This window comes from Schistocerca piceifrons, chromosome 6 (assembly GCF_021461385.2).
Source record: "Schistocerca piceifrons isolate TAMUIC-IGC-003096 chromosome 6, iqSchPice1.1, whole genome shotgun sequence".
Lineage (NCBI taxonomy): Eukaryota > Metazoa > Arthropoda > Insecta > Orthoptera > Acrididae > Schistocerca > Schistocerca piceifrons.
The window spans coordinates 542,703,085-542,729,211 of NC_060143.1; the positions used below are offsets into that span (position 1 = coordinate 542,703,085).

At 40.6% G+C, this 26,127-nt stretch overlaps 1 protein-coding gene across 1 annotated transcript in view; it reads left to right on the top strand.

The window, feature by feature from the left end:
• The window catches only part of LOC124802803 (medium-chain acyl-CoA ligase ACSF2, mitochondrial-like), a 223,243-nt gene that overhangs the window by 134,731 nt on the left and 62,385 nt on the right, over nt 1-26,127 (top strand). The window contains exons 3-5 of the mRNA XM_047263807.1: nt 3,620-3,802; nt 12,692-12,843; nt 17,972-18,089. Of these exons, the coding sequence (XP_047119763.1) occupies nt 3,620-3,802; nt 12,692-12,843; nt 17,972-18,089 (453 nt within the window). The remainder of the gene's footprint in view (nt 1-3,619; nt 3,803-12,691; nt 12,844-17,971; nt 18,090-26,127) is intronic.

Here is a 26,127-nt window from a genome sequence, read left to right on the forward strand (position 1 = left end):
TTGTTACATGTAGAGAGAAACACACTTTGTATCACATGTGTTATTGTGTGAAATATCTGATGAAGTAACTATAATAAGAAAATTTTAATGTCAGTGTTTTGATCACTTTGTATCACTCTATAGTTTGGTCATTCAGAAAATAAAATGTGAAAAGTGAAAGCAAAAAAATATTTTGCGCTGAGGTAAGATTTTTGAGAAGCGTAATTTTGTCAGCAGATTTAGTTCTTGGAGGGAAGGGGTAGAAGGTACAACACAATAGCTAATAGTGAACTATAATTGAACACATACAGCATCATATAGTGTACATAAATGGTAATTGTATTTTTTTCTATGTAGCAGAATAATTTGACACCTTGCCCTGGTTTAACTTGGTGACTGTGACTTCATATGTCATGGGTTTGTTTCAAGTAGTACTCTCTCAACGTCAGTATTGGGCTCAGTGAAGGAAACCTAGAATGTCAACTGTAAAGAAACTCAGTACAACAAGAAAGAAACAGCAGTATCCTAAAGATGTTCTTCCACAGTCAGCTTGTGGAGATGAACACTCATTTGCAAATATTATTGTGAAATCCAGCATGTTCCGTGACTTTATTTCCAAAAATACTGTGTGCAGAATATGCGGTGGAGACATATCTTTGGGAGAGAATCAGTGACTTCACCAAGGCATTGTGTCAAAGCTGACACTGAATTTGGCAAAGTGTTTTGCAGTTGCTGCAACAATGTCATCATAAATGGCAAGTAATAATCTGTATGGAAAAAGATGAGACTAGTTTATAGGATCAGATCATTGGTAAATGGATGGAGGCAGGCAAACTCTTTCGTGCAATGCTTGTCATTCCAAATCGACCAGCAAAATTTATGACATATAATGAAATTATTGGAACTGCTGTTACTGAAGTCTGTAGCATCTCAATGAAGGAAGCAGCTGAAGGAGCACTCAAGGAATGTCATGAAAGTGAAGGTATTAATATTTGTGCATGTTTTGACAGCAGCTGGCAGAAATGTGGCTACGCTTCATCCCAGTCTCTAATAATCCTAGCTAGTGTTGTCATGGCTGCATCATTTGATACTGACAAGGTAACTGTTGTAGATTCTAAGCAAGGACTTTATGACTTGTGGCAGTAAAACTGAGAAAGAGGATGAACACAACTGTTGGAAGAATTATGCTGGTCCAAGTAGTGGAATGAAAGTAGCGGGACTCCTCAGAATTGTTAATCATTTTGTGGCAAATAGAGGAGTTGCATGCACACAGTAGTTAGGGGATGACAACAGCAAGGCTTATGACTGGATATGTACAGAAGGACTCTACGGTCCTAGTGTCAAAGTTGCAATGCATTGGGCATGTGCAGAAGAGAATGGGGTCAAGGTTGAGAAGATTATTAAAAGAAAAGTCAAAATTGGTACTCAAAGATAAGGTCGCCTGACAAATGTTGAAATAGATAGATTAAAGAATTGTTATGGCTTAGCCATAAGAAGGAATATTGGGAATTTAAAAAATGTGAAGAAAGCTGTACAGGCAATCTTTATCTGTAAGCTTTCCACAAATGGACATCCTCAACATTTTCTTTGCCCAAATGATCCTGACACTTGGTGCAAGTACAGGAGATGTGCAACATATGACCACAAACATTCTTTGCCTGTTGCAGTAATGAATGAAATTAAACCTATATTCAGAGTTCTTTGTAAAGATATTTTGTTGAAGAAATGTCTTCATAGGAAAAAATAAAATTTAAATGAACGTGTAAGTTCTGTCATTTGGGCACAATCATCAAAAACAGTACTTTTTCAGATTACAACCCTTAAATTTGGTGTTTATGGTGCAATTTTATGCTTGAATGCTAGTTTAACAAGGAAACTGGATTTTTTGGAAGCATTGAGTGTTAAATCTAGTGGAAATAGGTACCGAAAAATCCTAGGTACAAATAGGGAGAGAGAGAATCCACAAAGCAGAAATTGCTAATTTAAAATTTTTTTGGGATAAAATTTGGTCATCAGTTGCAAATAAATTTTATTATGCTTAACTGGTCTCAACAAATTAATTTGTCATCTTCAGAAGCCTACAGAATCTGGGATATTATAAATCTTTAGACCTGGGCTGTACATTTATGTGAAGTACAAAAAGTATATTACAGAAACTTACTTAGTATTGGTTTAGCAGATATAAATATCTTCTTCATAGAAGCATGATGCCATGGTATGTGTGGAAATGTACATAATGTATTTGCTTGTTTTAAAAACTGATTGGCAAATTGCAGTAACTGAATTACTTCTGTGTATCTGTTGTGCCAGCAGCAAGGAACATTTATATAAAAAAATATAACCAAGGTATGTAAAAAGTTAGTGTGTGCATAATACATTTGAAAAAACCATGACACATAGTTCTATTATGTGATAGGAATGGGCTAATATTCACATTTTATAAGAGATGATATGCACAATAGAGGCAATACAGAAAAAAGAGGGGCCAAGAGAAGAAAAAAGATCAGTATGATTCAGATGATGCTCAGTACGGTGCAAGAAAATATTAATTGTAATTTCCATAATTCATTATACTAAAATTGCAGTATCAAACTTCTCAAAAGTACATTAAATGGTTTTCAGGTACCATTAGTCACTGAGCTAAAAGCTTAGAAATATAAAATTTGGTAAATTTGTACTCAGGATTGTTATATGTTATTACAATTAAATTAACCGAAATTGTTTTATGATCACAAAAATGTATAACAGAAGTGTAATTTTATTAGTGAAAGATTTTTTAAAAAATTCCTTGAAATCCTTAAGAGGTATTTTGTTCATTTTACTTGTAAATGCTGGCTCATGTGTTACATACATTCAGTAAAAACGTAACTGTTCTAACAATGATGGTTCTTTTGAAAGGTGTACATATTCAAAGAAAGAAATAGCACTGGCAGAATAGATAAAAAAAATTGCCTTCCATCTCCCCTTAAGTGTCTTTAAATATGGTGTGAACATAATTCCATCTCCCCTTAAGTGTCTTTAAATATGGTGTGAACATAAACCATTAGGCTACACCTTAGGTCAGTCTGTTACTGTAATCTTTATTGGGCATTGACATTCATTGGTTTCACCAACTCTCAACTGAATAATACTTCAATGCTTCTGCAAGGTGTAACACCAAGCATAAAATTTTCCCAGAGCAAATTAATTTCTTGATTCATTTCTTCTATCATTGGTATGTTGTTATACACCCATAGCGTGAGACACAAAATTCTTAGAATGAAGTACGAACATCAGTCAACAGATGGCATTTAATGTTATACTGCTTAAATGCTACTTTTAATTACCATTTGCTACTTCTATTTGTGACCAAAATTGCAGCCACATTTGACTGAGTGACAGAAGGTTCTTAAAAATAAATATAAACTTTTACCAACAGTTGGTACATGGTGTTGACTCTTAAATGCCATATTTAGTTGCTACTTGATATTTGTGACTTCTAATTGTGAGTGAATTCATAGCCAGATACTGTAAAGGTGTTATTGTGAAAACTGCTACACTCAGTCACTGTTATTTGTAACAGATACATGATAGCTTGCCCTCTCATAAGCCTCCTTTGTTGTTCTCCAGACAAGGGTACAGCAGGTGTGTGTTGTTGCAGGTGGACCGACTGGCAGCGGGTCTGATGTCGGTGGGGCTGTCCCGCGGCGACCGGCTGGGCTTGTGGGGTGGCAACTGTCTCGAATGGTACGTCATGGCACTGGCAGCTGCACGTGCTGGGCTTGCACTTGTCTGCCTCAACCCGGGCTACGAGGCTGCCGAACTAGGGCACTGCCTCTCCAAGGTATGTACCAAGCCCTTCATCGGTCTGCCACTTCACACCCCTTTCCCAACCTTGTCTTCCAGACCACCACATTGGAGCACCACGTCGCCAAGTTACCAGCCCTCTGTCTGTCGACCACCTCCTTCCTCAAGTCCAGCTACCGGGCCGCCAAATTGAGGCACTGCCTGGACAAGGTATTGGTGTGTGGGTAACTGAACATCTGATACTCTTCCAGCCATATCTGTATCTTCCACCAAGTGAGCTGACACGCACTGTAACACAGTGGAAGTTACATTCAGGTACTTGGCAGTTCAAATTCGCATCTAGTCATACAGCTTAAAGTTTTCATACTTCCCTAAGTAGATGCAAGGTATGGTTGCTTTGAATAGGTCATGCCTGATTTCTATATTCATCCATCTTCAATCCAGTGTCTGTTCATAATGACATATGTGGGAATTTTTGTGGGATCGGTACACACAGATAACTTAGAAAAATGCACCTGTCTCTGTGTCTGAATGTATTAGCTACTCTAACATGTCCTGAAATTGATTTAACTGTGATCAGTGCATTTCTGCACTAAGTCAATTACACACAGTGATGTTCATGTGTTATTCAAACAGTAACTCACAAATAAGCTGGTACAAGAGGACTTCATAAAGTAAGTTATGCATCATTCATTAATTAAAACTTCCGGGCTGAATTGCCGTGGTCCATATATAAAACTTCTTCTCCTTCCTGACGTCATGCATCATTGTCACAGGTCATGTAACTTTTATTGAAAGCTGTGCTACACTTTAGAATAACACAGATACATGGTAGTAATTTTCAGCATAGTCTCCAACTTAATGGTTGGAACGCCCTGTTAGTGGTTCAATTCCTTGGTGATAGAGTCCATTTTGTAGCCATTCGAGAACCACTGTGTGAACTTCCTCATCACTGGAAAATATTTCTCCTGGATGTTTTTTCAGCTTGCCAAAAAGATGGACATAAGTGATATGTTATCTGGACTTCTCAATGAACATGACCTATGTCTGTGTGGCCTCGGTCAAATTATTGGCACCTTTTCACGGCTGCTGATGCAGCTTTGCATTTATTCCCTATATAGCAGAGTTTCATGACGAAACTGTGCAAACTGTGATGCTCCTCCCTCTATGTCCCAGTAGAACAGTGCCTGCAGGAAACATTGAAACATGTACACTCTTCTGACAATGTGCCACTTTTGTTGCACAGTGGTCTTAGCATGGGACGACATGTGTAACTTACATTCTGAAGCACCTTCATATAAAGTGTGTCCCACGTATGGTGCATGCTTCTGTTGCCATATACACTGCAGTCTGTTCTTAGGACTCTGGCAGGAAGTGTATCAGTTTTCATTTTCATCCAAACTCGATGACTTAGGAGAGGTCTTAGAATGAAATGTGAGAAATCTGTTGGACCAGTTAGCACTCTAGGCTAGTGAGTCAGACAGAAAGTGAAGGTCATATTTAAAGCAGGCTCAGACATGGTAATTGGATGTCTCTATAGTCCCCCCGGCTCAGCAGCTGTTGTGGCTGAGCACCTGACGGATAATTTGGAAAATATTTAGAGTAGATTTCCCCACCATGTTATAGTTCTGGGTGGAGATTTTAATTTGCTGGATATAGACTGGGAGACCAAACGTTCATAAGGGGTGGCAGGGACAAAGAATCCAGTGAAATTTTTTAAGTGGTTTATCTGAAAACTACCTTGAGCAGTTAAACAGAGAACTGACTCGTGGCGATAACATATTAGACTTTCTGGTGACAAACAGACCCGAACTATTTGAAACAGTTAACGCAGAACAGGGAATCAGCGATCATAAAGTGGTTACTGCATCGATGATTTCAGCCGTAAATAGAAATATTAAAAAAGGTAGGAAGATTTTTCTGTTTAGCAAAAGTGACAAAAAGCAGATTACAGAGTACCTGATGGCTCAACACAAAAGTTTTGTCTCAAGTACAGATAGTGTTGAGGATCAGTGGACAAAGTTCAAAACCATCGTACAATATGCATTAGATGAGTATGTGCCAAGCAAGATCGTAAGAGATGGAAAAGAGCCACCGTGGTACAACAACCGAGTTAGAAAACTGCTGCGGAAGCAAAGGGAACTTCACAGCAAACATAAACATAGCCAAAGCCTTGCAGACAAACAAAAATTACGCGAAGCGAAATGTAGTGTGAGGAGGGCTATGCGAGAGGCGTTCAATGAATTCGAAAGTAAAGTTCTATGTACTGACTTGGCAGAAAATCCTAAGAAATTTTGGTCTTACGTCAAAGCGGTAGGTGGATCAAAACAAAATGTCCAGACACTCTGTGATCAAAATGGTACTGAAACAGAGGATGACAGACTATAGGCCGAAATACTAAATGTCTTTTTCCAAAGCTGTTTCACAGAGGAAGACTGCACTGTAGTTCCTTCTCTAGATTGTCGCACAGATGACAAAATGGTAGATATCGAAATAGATGACAAAGGGATAGAGAAACAATTAAAATCGCTTAAAAGAGGAAAGGCCGCTGGACCTGATGGGATACCAGTTCGATTTTCCACAGAGTACCCAAAGGAACTTGCCCCCTTTCTTGCAGCGGTACACCGTAGGTCTCTAGAAGAGCGTAGCGTTCTAAAGGATTGGAAAAGGGCACAGGTCATCCCCATTTTCAAGAAGGGACATCGAACAGATGTGCAGAAGTATAGACCTATATCTCTAACGTCGATCAGTTGTAGAATTTTGGAACACGTATTATGTTTGAGTACAATGACTTTTCTGGAGATTAGAAATCTACTCTGTAGGAATCAGCATGGGTTTTGAAAAAGACGGTCGTGTGAAACCCAGCTCGCGCTATTCATCCACGAGACTCAAGAGGGCCATAGACATGGGTTCACGGGTAGATGCCGTGTTTCTTGACTTCCGCAAGGCGTTCGATTCAGTTCCCCACAGGTTTAACGAACAAAGTAAGAGCATATGGACTACCAGATCAATTGTGTGATTGGATTGAAGAGTTCCTAGATAACAGAACGCAGCATGTCATTCTCAATGGAGAGAAATCTTCCGAAGTAAGAGTGATTTCAGGTGTGCCGCAGGGGAGTGTCATAGGACCGTTGCTATTCACAATATACATAAATGACCTTGTGGATGACATCGGAAGTTCACTGAGGCTTTTTGCAGATGATGCTGTGGTGTATCGAGAGGTTGTAACAATGGAAAATTGTACTGAAATGCAGGAGGATCTGCAGCGAATTGACGCATGGTGCAGGGAATGGCAATTCAATCTCAATGTAGACAAGTGTAAAGTGTTTCGAATACATAGAAAGATAGATCCCTTATCATTTAGCTACAAAGTAGCAGGTCAGCAACTGGAAGCAGTTAATTCCATAAATTATCTGGGAGTACGCATTAGGAGTGATTTAAAATGGAATGATCATATAAAATTGATCATCGGTAAAGCAGATGCCAGACTGAGATTCATTGGAAGAATCCTAAGGAAATTCAATCCGAAAACAAAGGAAGTAGGTTACAGTACGCTTGTTCGCCCACTGCTTGAATACTGCTCCGCAGTGTGGGATCCATACCAGATAGGGTTGGTAGAAGAGTTAGAGAAGATCCAACGGAGAGCAGTGCGCTTCGTTACAGGATCATTTAGTAATCGCGAAAGCGTTACAGAGATGATAGATAAACTCCAGTGGAAGACTCTGCAGGAGAGACGCTCAGTAGCTCGGTACAGGCTTTTGTTAAAGTTTCAAGAACATACCTTCACCGAAGAGTCAAGCAGTATATTGCTCCCTCCTACGTATATCTTGCAAAGAGACCATGAGGATAAAATCAGAGAGATTAGAGCCCACACAGAGGCATACCGACAATCCTTCTGTTCATGAACAATACGAGACTGGAACAGAAGGGAGAACCGATAGAGGTACTCAGGGTACCCTCCACCACACACCATCAGATGGCTTGCGAAGTATGGATGTAGATGTAGATGTAGATATAGAAACAGAAAGATGGGAAACCACTGGCAGTGCAGGACTAATCAATTCAAATTCCATTGTGCAACATCAATAATGAGAGTGTAGATTACAGTCTGTGCATGATGAAGAGGTTTCTTTTGAAATGCTCTCTCCTTCTGGTGAGTCATGGCTGCTTTTATTGTGGTCCAGGAACTTGCAGAACATTGGATCTTGTAGATCTAGAATTACATGAGGATCCTCTGAAGTATGTCAAAATAAGAGTGTAGTTTGCAATTAGTCAGTCGGTTGGTTTGTTTGGGGAGAGGGGAGCAAGCAGTGAGGTCATTGTTCCCATTGGATTAGGGAAGGATGGGGCAGGAAATTGGCCATGCCATTTCAAAGGAACCATCCCAGCAGTTGTCTTAAGCTATTTAGGGAAATCACAGAAAACCTAAATCGGGATGGCTGGATGTGAGTTCAAACCATTGTTGTCCGGAATGCGAGTCCACTGTGCTAACCAATGCACCACCTCACTCGCTTTGCAATTAGTACTACATGAATTACTGGGCCAATCCATAATTTGTGACTGGTATATGAACAATAAAGTGCAATCTGTTTTCAGAGAACTAATAACTATCTAAAAGACCTCTAGTTATTTCATGTAAAACAATTCAAGAGCATTCACTGCCAACGTGTCTATAACAGTATTAAAAAGGTGCTTCTCAATATGCTTGGTGAAACAGCATTCAACTAACACATTGTATTATTTAATTGTTGCTTCTGACATCATTGCAGAAGTGCACTGTTTACTGCTAAATCAATTCGGAATATTTCTGAGGAGCTAGAACATGTAGATGCACATGAAGGTTGGCTACACAAGCCAGAATCAGGTGGCTGTATGAGACATGTAAACTTTTGTCTTTAATTACAATCGAATAAGGGAAAATGGGATGAATGGGTAGCTTTGACAGATGAAGTGGTGAAGGCAGCAGAGGATCAAATAGGTAAAAAGACAAGATCTAGCAAAACTCCTTATATAACACAGCTGATATTGAACTTAATTGATGAAAGGAGAAAATGTAAAAATGCAGCAAATGAAATAGGTGAAAGTGAATACCAGAGACCAAAAAATGAGACTGACAAGAAGTGCAAAACTGCTAAGCAGCAATGGCAGGAGGACAAATATATATTAGTGGAAGAGGACATAGATGAACATGAGATGGGAGATATGAAACTGCATGAAGAATTTGGCAGATGACAGACCTAAGTTGAAACAAGAGTAGATGGCATTCTGTCAGAACTACTGAGAGCCTTGGGATAGCCAGCCATGACAAAATGCTTCCATCTGGTGAACAAGATGCTGAGATAGACGAAATATCCTCAGACTTCAAGAAGAATATAATAGTTCCAATTCCAGAGAAAGCAGGTGCTGATAAGTGTAAATAATACTGAACTGTAAGTTTAATAAGTCATGGTTCCAAAACACTAACACTAATTCTTTATCAAAGAATGAAAAAACTTGTGGTTGGTTGGTTGATTTGGGGGAGGAGACCAAACAGTGAAGTCATTGGTCCCATTGGGTTATGGAAGGGTGGAGAAGGAAGTCAGCCATGCCTTTTTCAAAGGAACTATCCTGGCATTTGCCTGAGATAATTTATGGAAATTGTGTAAAACCTAAATCAGGATGGCCGACCTTGGGGAAGCTCAGTTAGGAATCTGGAGAAATGTAAAAACGCCTGAGGCAATACTGACCCTACCACTTATCTTAGAATACATGTTAACTAAAGGCAAACCTATGTTTATAGCATTTATAGACTTAGAGAAAGCTTTTGACTATGCTGACTGGAATACTGTTTTTGATATTCTGAAGATAGCAGTGGTAAAACACAGGGAGCGAAAGACTATTTACAAGTTGTACAGAAACCAGACAGCAGTTACAAGAGTCAAGGGGCACGAGAGGGAAGCACTAGTTGAGAAGGGAGGAGACAGGATTGTAGCCTATTGAGCAAGCAGTATAGGAAACCAAAGAAAAGTTTGGAGTAGGAATTAAAGTACAGTGAGAAGAAATAAAAACTTTGAGATTTGTCAGTGATATTGAAAAGACGAGGGCTAGTAGAAATCCTTGGGTAACAGAAGAAATATTGAATTTAATTGATGAAAGGAGAAAATATAAAAATGCAGTAAGTGAAACTGGCAAAAAGGAATACAAACGTCTCAAAAATGAGATCGACAGGAAGTGCAAAATGGCTAAGCAGGGATGGCTAGAGGACAAATGTAAGGATGTAGAGGCCTATCTCACTAGGGGTAAGATAGATACCGCCTACAGGAAAATTAAAGAGACCTTTGGAGATAAGAGAACAACTTGTATGAATATCAAGAGCTCAGATGGAAACCCAGTTCTAAGCAAAGAAGGGAAAGCAGAAAGGTGGAAGGAGTATATAGAGGGTCTATACAAGGGCAATGTACTTGAGGACAATATTATGGAAATGGAAGAGGATGTAGATGAAGATGAAATGGGAGATATGATACTGCGTGAAGAGTTTGACAGAGCACTGAAAGACCTGAGTCGAAACAAGGCCCCCGGAGTAGACAATATTCCATTGGAACTACTGACGGCCGTGGGAGAGCCAGTCCTGACAAAACTCTACCATCTGGTGAGCAAGATGTATGAAACAGGCGAAATACCCTCAGACTTCAAGAAGAATATAATAATTCCAATCCCAAAGAAAGCAGGTGTTGACAGATGTGAAAATTACCGAACTATCAGCTTAATAAGTCACAGCTGCAAAATACTAACACGAATTCTTTACAGACGAATGGAAAAACTAGTAGAAGCCAACCTCGGGGAAGATCAGTTTGGATTCCGTAGAAACACTGGAACACGTGAGGCAATACTGACCATACGACTTATCTTAGAAGAAAGATTAAGGAAAGGCAAACCTACGTTTCTAGCATTTGTAGACTTAGAGAAAGCTTTTGACAATGTTGACTGGAATACTCTCTTTCACATTCTAAAGGTGGCAGGGGTAAAATACAGGGAGCGAAAGGCTATTTACAATTTGTACAGAAACCAGATGGCAGTTATAAGAGTTGAGGGGCATGAAAGGGAAGCAGTGGTTGGGAAAGGAGTGAGACAGGGTTGTAGCCTCTCCCCGATGTTATTCAATCTGTATATTGAGCAAGCAGTAAAGGAAACAAAAGAAAAATTCGGAGTAGGTATTAAAATTCATGGAGAAGAAATGAAAACTTTGAGGTTCGCCGATGACATTGTAATTCTGTCAGAGACAGCAAAGGGCTTGGAAGAGCAGTTGAATGGAATGGACAGTGTCTTGAAAGGAGGATATAAGATGAACATCAACAAAAGCAAAACAAGGATAATGGAATGTAGTCTAATTAAGTCGGGTGATGCTGAGGGAATTAGATTAGGAAATGAGGCACTTAAAGTAGTAAAGGAGTTTTGCTATTTGGGGAGCAAAATAACTGATGATGGTCGAAGTAGAGAGGATATAAAATGTAGGATGGCAATGGCAAGGAAAGCGTTTCTGAAGAAGAGAAATTTGTTAACATCCAGTATTGATTTAAGTGTCAGGAAGTCATTTCTGAAAGTATTCGTATGGAGTGTAGCCATGTATGGAAGTGAAACATGGACGATAAATAGTTTGGACAAGAAGAGAATAGAAGCTTTCGAAATGTGGTGCTACAGAAGAATGCTAAAGATTAGATGGGTAGATCACATAACTAATGAGGAAGTATTGAATAGGATTGGGGAGAAGAGAAGTTTGTGGCACAACTTGACCAGAAGAAGGGATCGGTTGGTAGGACATGTTCTGAGGCATCAAGGGATTACCAATTTAGTATTGGAGGGCAGCGTGGAGGGTAAAAATCGTAGAGGGAGACCAAGAGATGAATACACTAAGCAGATTCAGAAAGATGTAGGTTGCAGTAGGTACTGGGAGATGAAAAAGCTTGCACAGGATAGAGTAGCATGGAGAGCTGCATCAAACCAGTCTCAGGACTGAAGACCACAACAACAACAACATTGAAATTCTCTCACAGACAGCAGAGGTCATACAGGAGCAGTTGAACTAAATGGGCAGTGTCTTGAAAGGAGAATATAAGATGAGCATCAAGAAAAGTGAAACAAGGATAACAGAATGTTGTATAATTAAATTAGGTGAGGAGCTGAGGACATTAGATTAGGAAATGAGACTGAAAGTAGTACTGGAGTTTTGTTATTTGGGCAGCAAAATAACTGGTGATGGCTAAAGTAGAGGGGGTATAAAATGTAGACTGGCAATGGCAAGAAAAGCATTTCTGAAGAAGAGAACTTTGTTAACATTGAATATTGACTTAAATGTTAGTAAGTCTTTTCTGAAAGTATTTGTAAGAAGTGTAACTTTGTGTGAAAGTGAAACATGTTTGCTAAACAATTTAGATAAGAATAGAATAGAAGATTTTGAAAAATGTTGCTACATAAGAATGCTGAAGATAAGATGGGTAGATCATGTAACTCATGAGGAGGTATTGAATGTAACTGGGGAGAAAAGAAATTGTGACACAGCGTGACCAGAAGAAGGGATCAGTTGATAGGACACATTCTGAAACATTAAGGAGCCACCAATTTAGTACTGGAGGGAAGTGTGATTGGTAAAAATCGTAAAGGTAGACCAAGAGGTGAATACAGTAAGCAGATTCAGAAGCACGTGAGTTGCAGTAGTTATTTGGAGATGAAGAGGCTTGCACATGATAGAGTAGCATGGAGGGCTGCATCAGACCAGTCTTTGGACTGAAGACCATAGCAACAACACCAGGGAAAAATTATGCAACTTAATAACTGTTAAAATTTGTGATCCGTTTTTGACCTGTGTCTTGCTGGAAAACAAACATTGTTTATGCAGTAGATAAGCTCTTGCCAATGGCGTGAGCACAACTAAGCATTAATTTGGTTGCAGGTGGAGGTTCGTGGTCTGGTGGCCACAGCCAGTGGTTATGACAGGCTGCAGAAACTTTTGCCAGAACTGGGAAGCAGCAAACCGGGGAAGCTGCGGAACAAGGAGATACCCAGCCTCACCACCATCATCCTCACAGGCACCGAACCTGCTGCGTGAGTATGAAGGGAGAGTGGGAGGAGGAGAGGCACAGACATACAGAGGAGGGATAAGCAAAAAGGGAAGGAGAAAGAGAGGGGAAATGAGATTGAGAGAGAAGGGTTACGAGATGGAGGGAGGGGGTGGAGGAAGAAGAGAGGAAAAGGAGGGGGAGAGTCTGGGAGGGGTGGGGTGGGAGAGGAGAGAGAGAGAGAGGGGGGGGGGAGAGACTATAGGTAGAAAGAACTGCTACAGTATAACCAGATGGTAACTGAAAGAAATATGCAAGAAGATGAAAAGAAATGACACTTTTACTCAAAGACAATACTGTAATTGCAATGAAGTCACGATGAGTCATGATGGTCCCCTGCAGTACAAATGGCAGGACATGATTATTAATAGGGTGTGTGATCACCACAGACAGCACTACTTGCTGTGCAATGTGCAGCCATGCTGGCCACGTGGTTGTTATGGAGTTCTAACAGTAGGTCATTCCATTCCTCCACCAGTGCTATTGTCAACTACTAGATGGCCGCTGATGCAGGTGTACATGCTGCAGTATGTCTCTGCTACGCAACACATATGTGCCTGGTATGATATGAGTCAGAGGGTGGGAAGGACAGTCCATTCACCAAATATCATCTCATTCCAAGTGCTCCTCCACCTATGCAGTTTGATTCGGTTGTGCGATGTCATCCATAAAAACCAGACAAGTGTGAGTAGGACTCGCATTCAGAGGGTTCTGCACAAACTTAATTACGTATATAGACAGTTTGTCTATAGGCACAGGTGCTGACTCCATAAATTTGTTTGGGTGGTGCGGAGCCCCCGAATAATTTAAGAAAATTATTAGTTATATTATGCTTTGTGAAATCACAAAATTATGTTGGAATTTTTTAGTTTCCTTGTTTGATGATAGTTAACTTTTAAAATACATTCAGTAATGAGTTAAAACAAATAATTTTTATGGTAGTAAGCAGGTTAACTGAAAATGAGTGGTGTGAACCATGCTAGTGTTATGGTGCTGTAGGCACACTTAGAATTTGTCCCAGTGCACGAATCTTCGGGTAAAGTCTGGCGCTGGCAGGCCAGCGCTGCATCTGCCGTGACATCAAAAGGACTGGAGCAGAAGCGTCAGGAACTCTTTGCCTTGTGTCACCTTGACGCTTCGATACATTACGATGCCATGGCTGTATAAAGGCCACCCTGCTGTCGCAGTCATTCAGTGGATAGTTTCGTTCAGTGCATGCTGCAGACCTGTTTAGTGCTCTGACTTTAAGTGTCTAGTGGATTATTTTATATGACTATATTTTATTTGTTTAATGTAGTCTCTTAGTGTATTGTGAAATAAGTTTGCAATGGATAAATTTGTTACCAAAAAGGTGCACTTGGATGTTGATGATACTGCAAATCAACCTCCAACAATTATTGTGTCATCAATTGCTTCATCGTCTTCAGATGAGAACCGTTCACAGCCGAAACCTGGACAATCCGGTAAGGGAAGATCATTTCAGAAGTCTTGTCTGATCAAATATACATGGCTAAAATATGAAGCATCTTTCGAAAAAGTTTTTTGCAAAGCCTGCAAAGAGGCAGATGCTAAAAATCTATTACAAATTTCTTAAAAAAAAAGAAGATGTATCTACTTCTGTAGGGTTTCCAAACTCAAAAAAGTCTTTGGAAAAATCTCGTCTTCATGAAAATACATTTACGCATAAAGAAGGTGTTCTGAAACTAAATTCTGTCACTAACCGAAGTGTGGCCTCCCAATTGAAAGAACAGTTAGATAGTGATATGAAGAAAGGCCATTTAGCTCTTGAGAGAATTTTTACTACCTTGCAATTTCTATGCCAACAAGGACTAGCAATTAGAGGGCACGAAGATGTAAACTCAAATTTTTTTCAGCTGTTGGAACTCCGAATGAATGACATACCTGAGTTTAAAGACTGGTTGGTGCATTCGGGTTATAAGTGGACATCCCACGATATTCAAAACAAAATCATTGATCTACTAGGAAAGTCTGTGTTGAGAAAGGTATTGCCTTCAATCAAGAAGACTGAACATTTTTCTATTATGGTTGACAAAACAAAAGATTCTTCAATTCACAAACAAGCGTCATTTTGTATTGGTACTGTCAATGATTCCTTAATCATCAACGAAGATTTTATTGGCTTATATGAGACCCCCAATACTGAATCACAAACTCTGTTTAGTATTTTAAAAGACCTTTTTCTCATCTTGATTTGTCAGTGGATGACTTAAGAGGACAGTGCTCTGATGGTGCTTCGAATATGAGAGGTAAGTTCAAACGACTAAAAAAGTTAGTTTTGGATATGCAACCAAAAGCACATTATGTGTACTGCACTGGTCACAGTTTAAACTTGGCAGCTGTAGACAGTCTCTGCCATCTTACGTCTATGAGGGACTTAATAAACACCGTAAGGGAATCCAACAAAAGGATGGGATTTTTCAGAAGCATACGCTGTGAGAGTGCCAACGACCCAGCTGATCTACTACCCCTTTGCCTGACTCAATGGACTATGCAAGCTTCTAGTATCTTGAGAATACTGAAAAACTTTGAAGAACTTCTAGACGTTTTGAAACATTTTGTGCAGAGAACATAACAGAGGCAGGTTACAAATGTGCAGGCTACCTTGATTCAATGTTACAATTCAAGACTTATTTGTTTTTATGTCTTTATTGCCTTGCAGTGAACCCAGTAGAGGATGTAAATGAAAATATTCAATGCCCTCATCTAAGTGTTGCTGATCTGGAAAAATATATGAGGGCTTGATTTGTATGTTGAATGGAAGGTGTGATAGTTTTGAACACTTTTGAGAATTGTGTTCAAAAGAAAAACCTTCACAAGTTAATGATCCTTCGCTTCCTCAGAGTTGAAGTATACCAAAGAAGTATGAAAACAATGAAGCCAGCTCACTGCACACTTTCAAAACCCCATAGGAATACTACAAAGCTATTTACATTGAAGTTTGTGAAATGGTGCAATCTTGCATAACTGAGCAGTTTGCTTCAACTGGACTCACACAGGTCATTGCAAGACTGCTTGCTTTTAGCAAACAGAGGAGAAACAAATTTGAAAAAATCAGCTGAGTTTTTCAAAAATGACCTAGACATTGAGAGACTGCACTTACACTTGAATATGTTAGCTGATATTGCTAATAAAAACCAACTGGTCTTAAAAAACATGCGTTATGTAAGAAAGTACTTTACACAAGAGCCTGCAGTTGGAGAAATGTTATGTGAAGTAGTGAAGTGCATTAAGCTTCTCCAAGTAGTTCCAATCATGACAGCAACAGCAGAATGGTCATTTAGCGCTCTTAGACGTCTGAAGTCATTCTCCGATCAACAATGGGACAGAAGCGATTGAACAACTTGGCTGTTCTTCATGACTACTGAGACGTTTTGGATGAATTGGATATCTGGCCATTCATCAATGACTTCATATTCAGTAATCCCGTCAGACAGTCGACTTTTGCACCTTTCCACAGACACTCTAGCCCTAATAATGGCATTTAGAGAAATATTAAAAATCTTTATAAAATAGAGAATTAAACACATAAATAATGTTAAATTTTCAGTTTTGAAATATTAGTACTAGTTTAGTACTGTATTACTGTATTATTATAGTACTGTATTAGTTATTTTCAAATACTTAAATATTTGTAGAGTGTAAGACCCAATTAAAACCCGCTATTTACATACTTTTTGATTGAAAGTATTAGGCATACTGTATTAACTTTATTAGCTGTATTAAAGCATTAACTTTGAGATATTGTTTTTATTTAATGAACCCTGAGCATTATTCAAAGTAAGCTTAAATTAGCCATTTCACTTATTAATCAAAGTGGTAACACTGTGTGACAGCAATACTTTATGTTTTATTCTTTTAACGCTAGGTTAGGATTTATTTAAATATAATTTCAGTCTTTTCAGAGCTATATATTCAGTGCTCTGTAATAGTCTATAAGCATGATTATTACTGTACATTAAATTAGCTTATGGAACACTAAAAATGAGGTCAGGACCAAATGCACCCCTAAAAAGACGCACATGGGGTAGGAGTACAGTGTCACAATAACGTTGACCATTGAGTGAACTGTGTTAAAAGATTTGGAGGTCACTACATCTCTGCAACATTATGGCTCTCCACAACATTGCACATGGACCACCAAGATGATCATGTTTGAAAGTACTGTACTTGTCCTCATATTATATGAGGTGGGAACACGTAATGCACCCAGGAACAATGTCAAACATTGTTTTGTTGATCCAGATGTTATGTTGTGAGGAGGAATAAAGTCACATAGGTTATTATTTAATTGGCATGTTTCAAATAAACAACATTACGCAAAATGCACATCAGTTTTCTGCATGTACACGTTTAACACACTCTTGTTTGTGGAACATATAGATAGGAAAGACAGACAGTACAATGTCAACAATATGTACCCAATTTGGCTCGTTTTCCTCAACTTCTTGTCCAGTTTAACATGTGCAATGCAGAGCCTGTTGCTTTCACATAGTGTGTTATACTGTGGAAAAGAGAGTGAAGGTTAACAGTTTTGCATGTTGACAACACGGAAGATATTCTTAAATTGTGATAGGAGAAGATTTACTGCGGTCATTCAGGTTATTTTTCAAAGCTCTTTATAGTTTTTAGTTGAGTCTAGGACAAGTAAATTATCCATAAAACCTTGGGAACACAAAATTCTGTAATTTGCTTGAAATTGGTAATGGAGAGTCTCTCTTGTTATTTTTGTAGAGGATTTGATATTTACCACAAAATTGTGTCATATCACAACCTTGAATTTTAAGATTTTAAATTCACATTGATCTTTTTATGCATTTTATAAATGGCCTGTAATCAAGGAAATGAACCTCTTCGCTCATATTATCACCTATGTTCAAAAACTTCAAAATCATGAGTATCTCCAGGAAAAATTAGCATATTAAGCAATGTTCTGAATGCTTTCAAACAAGGTCTTAAAAGTTTCGTAAGATATATGGTGTATAGTTTTATTGCCCAGATTTCTCAGTAAAAGTAACTTGATTCTCTTTTTTGTACCCTATTGTTCTATTACTCCTTGTAGATAAAGCAGTGCTGATACCTCATTTTTTCACCAGGGGAACATATGGTTACAATCAAGTAATGGATCTTGCGACAAATGAAAACTTGGAACGAGTCTTAAATCTCCAGAAGGACATTCAGCCTGATGAATGCTGTCAGATCCAGTTTACATCAGTAAGTAATAAATAATTAAAATTATAAATTCACACTTTGTGAGGGTATTAACATACAACAGTGGTTTGTCCTGGCTTCGCCCAGGTAGCACTCAGTCTCTATGGTTGGATGAGTTGTCTGGTATAGCTGTAATAGAGTATGGGGACATTGAGACAAAGTGAATCGCTGACCAGTGCTACAGAGTGGGGAAGTGGAGCCTCTGTGCCCCGGCCACTAGTTCTCACCAAGAGACATTATATGGTGGACGTCTCTTGTATTATCCAAAGTTCAGTAAATGTTTATTTAGACTGATCAGTGTTTGTGTGTTACTTACTTGTCACCTAGTACCATACAGAGGTACACTGCCTCACTGGTGAACCCGACAATAGCGGATGTCAAGCTTTTTGTGAAATACAGTCATGTGCTACGGTAATTCATGTCAACAATAGAAGTGAAGCTTACTTTGTTCATTGTTCCCCACAGCTCTGTGGCTACAAATTCCTACACATCTACCACAGTGTGGTGCACCCATTGCCTTCGTTAACAAACTGTGTGGAATATGGAGCAACAAGTGTGCACAAACGTTGTCTCACAAAATAGAGTCACTGATTCAACAATGACCGCCATCAGAGCCTTTATTAGTGAACTTGCATGCTGATCCGACGCCAGCATGCTTCCAGGACAGTTCGTGTTCAGTTTTCATTCGATTGGACATGCTACCGATAGTGTCCCCTGCGTTTCCTGCACCGCGATTGCTAATGCTTGATGCAGCTCCAACTGCTCTATGATTGATGGATCCAACACCAATCATGCCTTTCTCTTCAGCTCAGATAGTACAACCATTATTGCGATTCACAGCACAACAACCAAAATTCCCACCATTCCAACTTCATCAAATGTCGTAGTTCTCAGTGGCTGAGTGCACATTCACTTCACTAGGTGTTATCAATGACAGTTCAGAATTTGTTATGTTAATCTGTCATGTCATGGCATACGCAGAACTGATAAGTGACATTATCCTTTCCTCTCCACCACTCAGTAAGTAGGATGCAGAGAAACCAGTATTTCTACAATGAATTGTTGGCACTCCTGAACAACAGGTATGGCAAGTTGGTGAGAATGAGCAGTTCACCTGGGGAACCCTTTCGCAACTGTGGGGCTTCGTCTTTATTTGGTTGTTGACCCCACACTGTCGGACCAAACCCTTTGGATATCATGGGTCATGAAACTTCTGTCTGAACTACAGCTTGCAATGATTTTGTACGAGGTGGAAATGCTAGACAGGAAGTTGACCCTAGCAGATAGATTGTATTCAGTGATGCAACTCAGACAGAACATCAAATTGGGCACCCTTGCCTCCTACACCTGATGAGCTGGCACACACGCTAAACAGTCATGATGCAGCCCAACCTCATGCGAAGCAGTTGTCACAAGCTCTGCTCCAAGCACTGAACTGCTGCCTGCTCATGGTAACACGACAACTACCACAAATGCTGCTCCAGCTGACCGTGCCCCATCTCACCCAAAACATGTATATATATACAGTTCGACGCATCCACAAGCAATTGTCACCAGTCCTGCTTGCTCCCAAACAACAGCCACACAACTATACCAAGTCACTTCTCTTCTTCACAGCGACTTCACATCAGAGATGCCTGTATATTTGAGACTGCGACTAAAATCTCTACTTCCTCATTGTCACCAGGTTAGATGTGTGCATGGTTCCTCGCCTCCTGTTGTGACAACAGGCTGCAAACCTTGGACTGCAACTACATGTGGCTAATGACACAGGCATCCATGTACATGGCATGCAGGATCGGGCAGTGCATCTTTCTGACAAACTACATTGCATGTGGACCTTGTACATTGCTGAATCAATGATAGTATGGGGATCGAGATGTTACGTACTGTAATATCGAACCCAACATTAAGTATTCGCTCGTTTATAATGAATTAACTTAATTTTTATCATGTTGATACAAACACATCCATTCGAATACAGAGTTCGGAGCACACAGAGATCAACAGTTTTCAAAGAAGTTCGTTTTCAAAGATGAGGCAGTCGACTCTTGCAGTCGATAACCGCCACAGAGCCCCCGCTGCTAGTGCGGAGCACAATAAGGATGATGGGAGGTGTGTGTGCACCCGGCCTGCTGATGGCGCAGGTGCGTGTGACCGATGGTGTCGTGGCAGATGCTACTGCGAGGCGCGATCGGACCGTTTCTCGATGTCTTGGTAGGCATGACCAGCGGAGGGAAGGAGGCACGGAAGGCGTCCACAGGTTGACCGTGCCATGCTGCTGATAGCACGGTGGAAGCAGAAGGCGGTGGCGTATTGGTGGGGAGAAGATTGTCGTGCCAAGGCCATGCGGCGCACCGGGGTTTTGATCCGATCAAAGGCGCAGAGTGCGTCAAAGATGCGATGCGATGTATTGCCAAAGTATTTGCCAGTGAGTGCCGCAGTAAGTGCAACGTGTCCAGTAACAGTTTGTTATTGGCCGTATGATGTAAAGGAGCAAGCATGCTGTGTCTTAACAGGTTGCATAAGAGATGCCGGATGAACAACACTCGCGGTAATGATGGAGTTATAGAGGCGCTTGATGTTGCAGCAGGGGAGAAAACAGCAAGCTGCACATGACTGACCTTGGCGGTGGATGACTTCATGTAGACAGAAGCGTCACCTCAGAGTCCGTGGACAGTGAGTGTGTTACAGTGGTAGATGGCAGGATGTTCCAAGTGGAGTTGACAGTGTCGGTGTTTTGATGTGCAAAACAGCCGTGATCGAAGGTTGGGGGCATGGCCGTGAGCCCTGTGCATGAGGCATGGCGACTGTGAGAGGTGGTGGAAGGCAGATGTGGTCAGCGAAACCATGGTCGGAGCAGGAAGGCAATGAGACGTAATGTGAGCATGAAGAAGTCGAATTGGCAGATGAGCTACTGGTCCGTGGCGGAGAGGCGACACAGTTCGATGGAACTGGAGCTGTGTGTGCGCTGTCGCTGTTGGCGCTGCGTTTGAGCCACAAGGCTCCAAGCTGCTCGCGCGAAACTGCTGCACGGTCATGTGTCGGAGCGGAAAGATGCTCACTCATCGAAGCATAAATGGCAGATGTGTTGGTCGTACATTGCGGAGGTAGTGAAGAGGGCGGCAAAGCAAGTGGCACTAGAATGCGGCTGGTTATGCTATGGTACAGTAACGAAGTGTCTGGAACTACCAAGGAAAGGTGGCAGCAGCGTAAATAAGTTGCTTGTATCACATCAGTAACATAGAATTTCCACTTGAGGCAGCGCGATGACGAGATTTGTGACATCTGGGACATAGATCCATGTAATGTGATCGTCAGGGTATTAGTTGTAGCTGGTAGTGATGGCAAAGGATCGTCAGCAGTCAGAGGCGGAACAAGACAGGAGCATCTTGTTGCATGTCATGCTTGGTCGTTGTCGGCTGCAGCATGTGTAACTGATCTTGTACCAACAAGTTGTATGTCGCAATTTGCTCACGTAGCTATCACAGTTGTTTAGGCAAAAATTTATGTCGTGAACCAGTCTGCTGTGTATCACTGAGTAAGATGGGATTGAAATCAGAATCTGTCTCTATCAAAGGGTAACCTGGCGTACAAGACAAGGTCGGCGGCACAGTATTGATGTAACAGTTAGAGTAGAAGAGATAGTGTGTGCGATCACGAATGTGAAAGTCAGTACTCAGCGGTGGCGGAGTGAGAACACATTCACCGCTGTATGAAGCATTGATACAGCTGAAATCGTCTTCTGGGGTGGGTGAACAAGTTGCGGGCGTGACCGAGTAGTGAACGGCCGGGTGGTAAGCATGCGTAGTGTCAGCGAGTTGTTGACAAGATGTGGGTGTGGTAGCCGTGGCGGGATTGTATGTCGTGCAGCTGTTTGTTTTGACTGGGTTGAATTCAGTAAGCCAGCAGGCGGTGGCCATGACATCGCTGTTGGTAGCGGTCAAGCAGAGTCGGTGTGGCTCAGGTGCTGCATAGAGGGAGGCGTGGCACGTCCAGTGTTGCACTGAGAAACAGCCGCCATTATCGTCGGCGTAATTGGTGCATTGTCGTTGATCGGTAGGATGTCTTTGATGAAATTGTTCCTGTTATGTTGGTGACAGGTGCTACATTAAAGCGGCTTTCGCTGTGGTGTACTTGTCACTCAAATTGTCACAGATAATGTCCGTTATTATATAATGATAGTCCTTTAGGTGCCTGAAGAATACGAGGTATTTTTCACTTTTGTCGGTGATGCCATAAGAGGAGAATATATACTCTGCGGCCATGAACCACTTTGGAAGTTGGTCCAAGAGAAATAATGGTAGTTGAATGCTGCAAATGAGGGACAAGCGTGGAGAAGCGGCAGAAAAGCTGGCGCGAACATTCTAACTCTGGAAGACAGGCTGTGTGGAAACCGGGTCGAATGAATTTGCACACAGTGTGGAAGACGCGGTAGCCATGACGGGCATTTGTGAATTCGACCAGGCATGCAATTTAACCATAGTTTGGAGTTTGTGCGAACTGGGATTTGCAACATAGTCCCCGTTTGTTGCAGTCCATTGTTTGGCGTGATTGTCCGGTGTCTAAGCACTGCTCTGACGAATGTCACTGTAATAATTATCACACAAAAGCAAGTCAAAATTGTCCAAATTAATCGTCGAAGGAGCACAGCACTGTCTGGAAGTGAAATTACCGAGGCGTTGAGCGGGTTTCGACAGACGACGTGTGCACCTCGGTTGCATTGTCGATGTGTGGGAAGGTGACGAAAGTTAGCAAAAAGCACGATTCACACACAGGGTGTATACGACCCGGGACAACCAGGAAATCTGGAAAAAACCCAGAAATTTTTTCATCCGGGAGAAACCGGGAAAAACCCGGGAATTTTTCGGAATTCCGGGAATTTTTCATTGTTTTAGCTTTCAGTTAAACTTTATGTAATTTTGAATGCAGAATTAATTCTCTAGTAAGGAATGTTATTGTATCCTGCTACTGGAGAACGATACTGCAGCAATAAAATATAAACGAGAGGGAAAAAAATAAAACTTTAGTGGCAAAGGAAATGTGCAAATTACAACAACAAAACACCGTGCACGCACAAGCGTCTGCAAAAAGCAAAAATATGTCAAAGGCCGTAGGGCTCAGACTGTAATTCTTCGTAACAGTAAACTGCTTGCTATGAGCATGACGTCACAACTGTTCACATTAGGCTCGTTTGACCAATTGCTAGCGGTCTGTTGCACTTGCGCATTTGACTCGCGTGTAAGCAGTACCTTCTCCCGCTACTTGAAGTTTGGCTGTTAGCTGTATTGGTAGTAGCAGCCAGATGCAAACGAGAAAAATTTTTCTCACACGCCCTAGCTGCCAGATTCACACTTGCACAGAGTTGTATGAGTTGTAGTGGGGAGGGGGTTAACCTCCACGTGACCCATGTTTACGTTAAGTGATTTCAGTGCTTCTCTTCGTGTACAGCTCCCACGTCAAATGAAAACACAACGGATTTCTGTGGCCGGGATCTACCAAGTGAATTAAAACACATTCACATAATTACGGAGGGCAAAAATATATTATTAATTTCAGTTTTCTGATTTTATTTTATTTGCAAGTTAGTAGCAGTCAAGCATTAATCGCCTTGCAGAACAGTGAAGTTATTTTTGCAAGTTTGCTGAAGAAATTTGGCTTTATTAATCTTTCCGCTGAGGCAATCATTTTATTTGAAACGAAGTGTTTCATTCTACAGTATTGGCTAATTCCAACTGTTCACTGAATTTCAAGTACAATTTCAAGTGCACGTTATCATCTTCTGCCATATATGGCATTATGCCATAATGAAGAACCAAAATGGAGATCGTAGAGTACTGGTACTCCAAGAAGATTTACATCCCAAAAACCACACTGAAAAGCTTAATATCAGATGGGACTTACTTCATTGTGAATCTGGAAAAAGCCAATTTGCACTTCAATCCGAATTATGCATTTTAGTATGGTTTACGAAATTCCAGTCTGATGCCCCGTTTCTTTTATGGTGTAATGTAAGCTCTCTTAGTGCTTTATACACATGAACATGCGGGCTTCCTGCACCACTGCAGTTGCACATGCACAATAATGCCTGTTTTCTGGCGCTCTCTGGCAACTGGTAAATTGAACCTATTTCTAACAGTCTCCGGATAGTATTGTGAACGGTGGTTAGAAAAGCGTTACTTTCAAAGTAAATTTCTTTTTATGCAAGATGAATTGTGTTACGTGTGACAAAGTGGGATGGATATCAAAATCACAGAGCGTTTGAAACTGAACAATTTGAGGACCAGCCACTTACAAGAATTTCAAGCCGAGACATTTATGTCAGAATTTTAAATTTACTGGCACATTTGTGTGATGTATCTTAAAGTATAACACACGCAAAAAAAAAAAAAAAAAAAAAAAAAAAAAAAAAAAAAAAAAAAAAAAAAAAATCAATATTACATGTGAAAGCTTAGCTTCTGTTGTAGCATGTTAATCTTAGAGACCAATATTATATGTGAAAGCTTAGCTTTTCTTGTTTATATACGATACTGTGTACATTAATGTAAACCGTTAACTGTTCCTCTTGCGTGTTCGCGCTATGTAACCAGTTATCTTGCTATTGGCTGACTATAACAGGTGTCCTAGCTCTGAATAGCCGCTGTCATCAGCTGGCGAAATCTCATGGCTTGAGATATGACTCACTTACAAAAGGACATTGCAACCTCGGTTTCAACGCTCCAGAAACTAACGCGCTGTGTTTGGTGCAATTCAAATTTCTACTTTTGTAATACGAAAATATGCAGCGTATATGTTGCTGCAAATCAAAGGTCTTTCCAAAACTTCTCTCCTTTTTTTATTAAAAGTCTCTCCAAAACTTTTCTGCCCAGTCTTTTCTTATTTTCTGGGAAGTTCTATGCGATTGTATAAAACGTTAACCATTCAAAGGATTGATAAGTTTTACAGTTCCGAGGGAAAATCTACGGAAAACCTACTGTTACTTAGCACAGAAAAAGTGTACTATTTTCGCCTGGGAAAAAGCATATTTTTTAAACAGGATATCCAGGAGAAATCCGGGAATAATCCAAGAATTTTTTTTCCTTGTCCCCGTATACACCCTGCACACAAGAGTCGGGAATTTACACACTAATTACACTTCCTGTACACTGCATTCAGATGCGGTGCGATGTGAAGTTGATGGACGTAGAAATCCGACAAAGGGCTGCTTTGCTGTTTGTCCATGGCGATGTTCCAGTACACATTTCTGGCATCGCAAGTGGCGTTCATGAGCGTCAGGGTCACCAGTATGGGGATTGAGATGTTATGTATAGTAAAATCGAACCCAACATTAAGTATTTGCTCGTTTATAATAAATTAACTTTATTTTGATCACGTTGGCACAAACACATCCACTCGAATACAGAGTTCGGAACACACTGAGATCAACAGTTTTCAAAGAAGTTCGTTCTCAAAGATGAGGCGGTTGACTCTTGCAGTCAATAACTGCCACATTAGGAATAAACTTCCTCCACAATTTCAAACCTCTCACCTAATCCCTACCATGCTGCCTTATACTGCCACATGTTTTGGCAGCTCACCCCAGGAATTTTTGCCCCAACTTCATCATGGGATGTGAATCACAGTTTGCTCCCACTGACAGCGTACAATACAAGCAATCAACACAGTTCAAAATCAGTTGTTGGTGACTCGGGTCAACTTGCAACAATTACACTTTGCCAATGATGATCTCTGCCGATGCTTGCATGAAACGTCCCTTGCACTCACAAGTGCATGCAACCAAATCCAATGTCTCTCACGCAACAAAGTGGCAATGGTACATACTGCTATCCCCACACTGGATGACCACGCCTCACTGCTACAACCCTCAGACTCCAAGTTTTAGACTCTAACCAGTTTGCAATTAGAAATGGTACTATGCACTGTATCACCACAACCACTGGTGCATCTGTTCACCACAGGGCAAGGCACAGTACACCAGCTCTTCTTCAGGAAGTCAAAACAGTGATAAATGAAGTGTTGCAAGCGGGTATCATCCACCCTT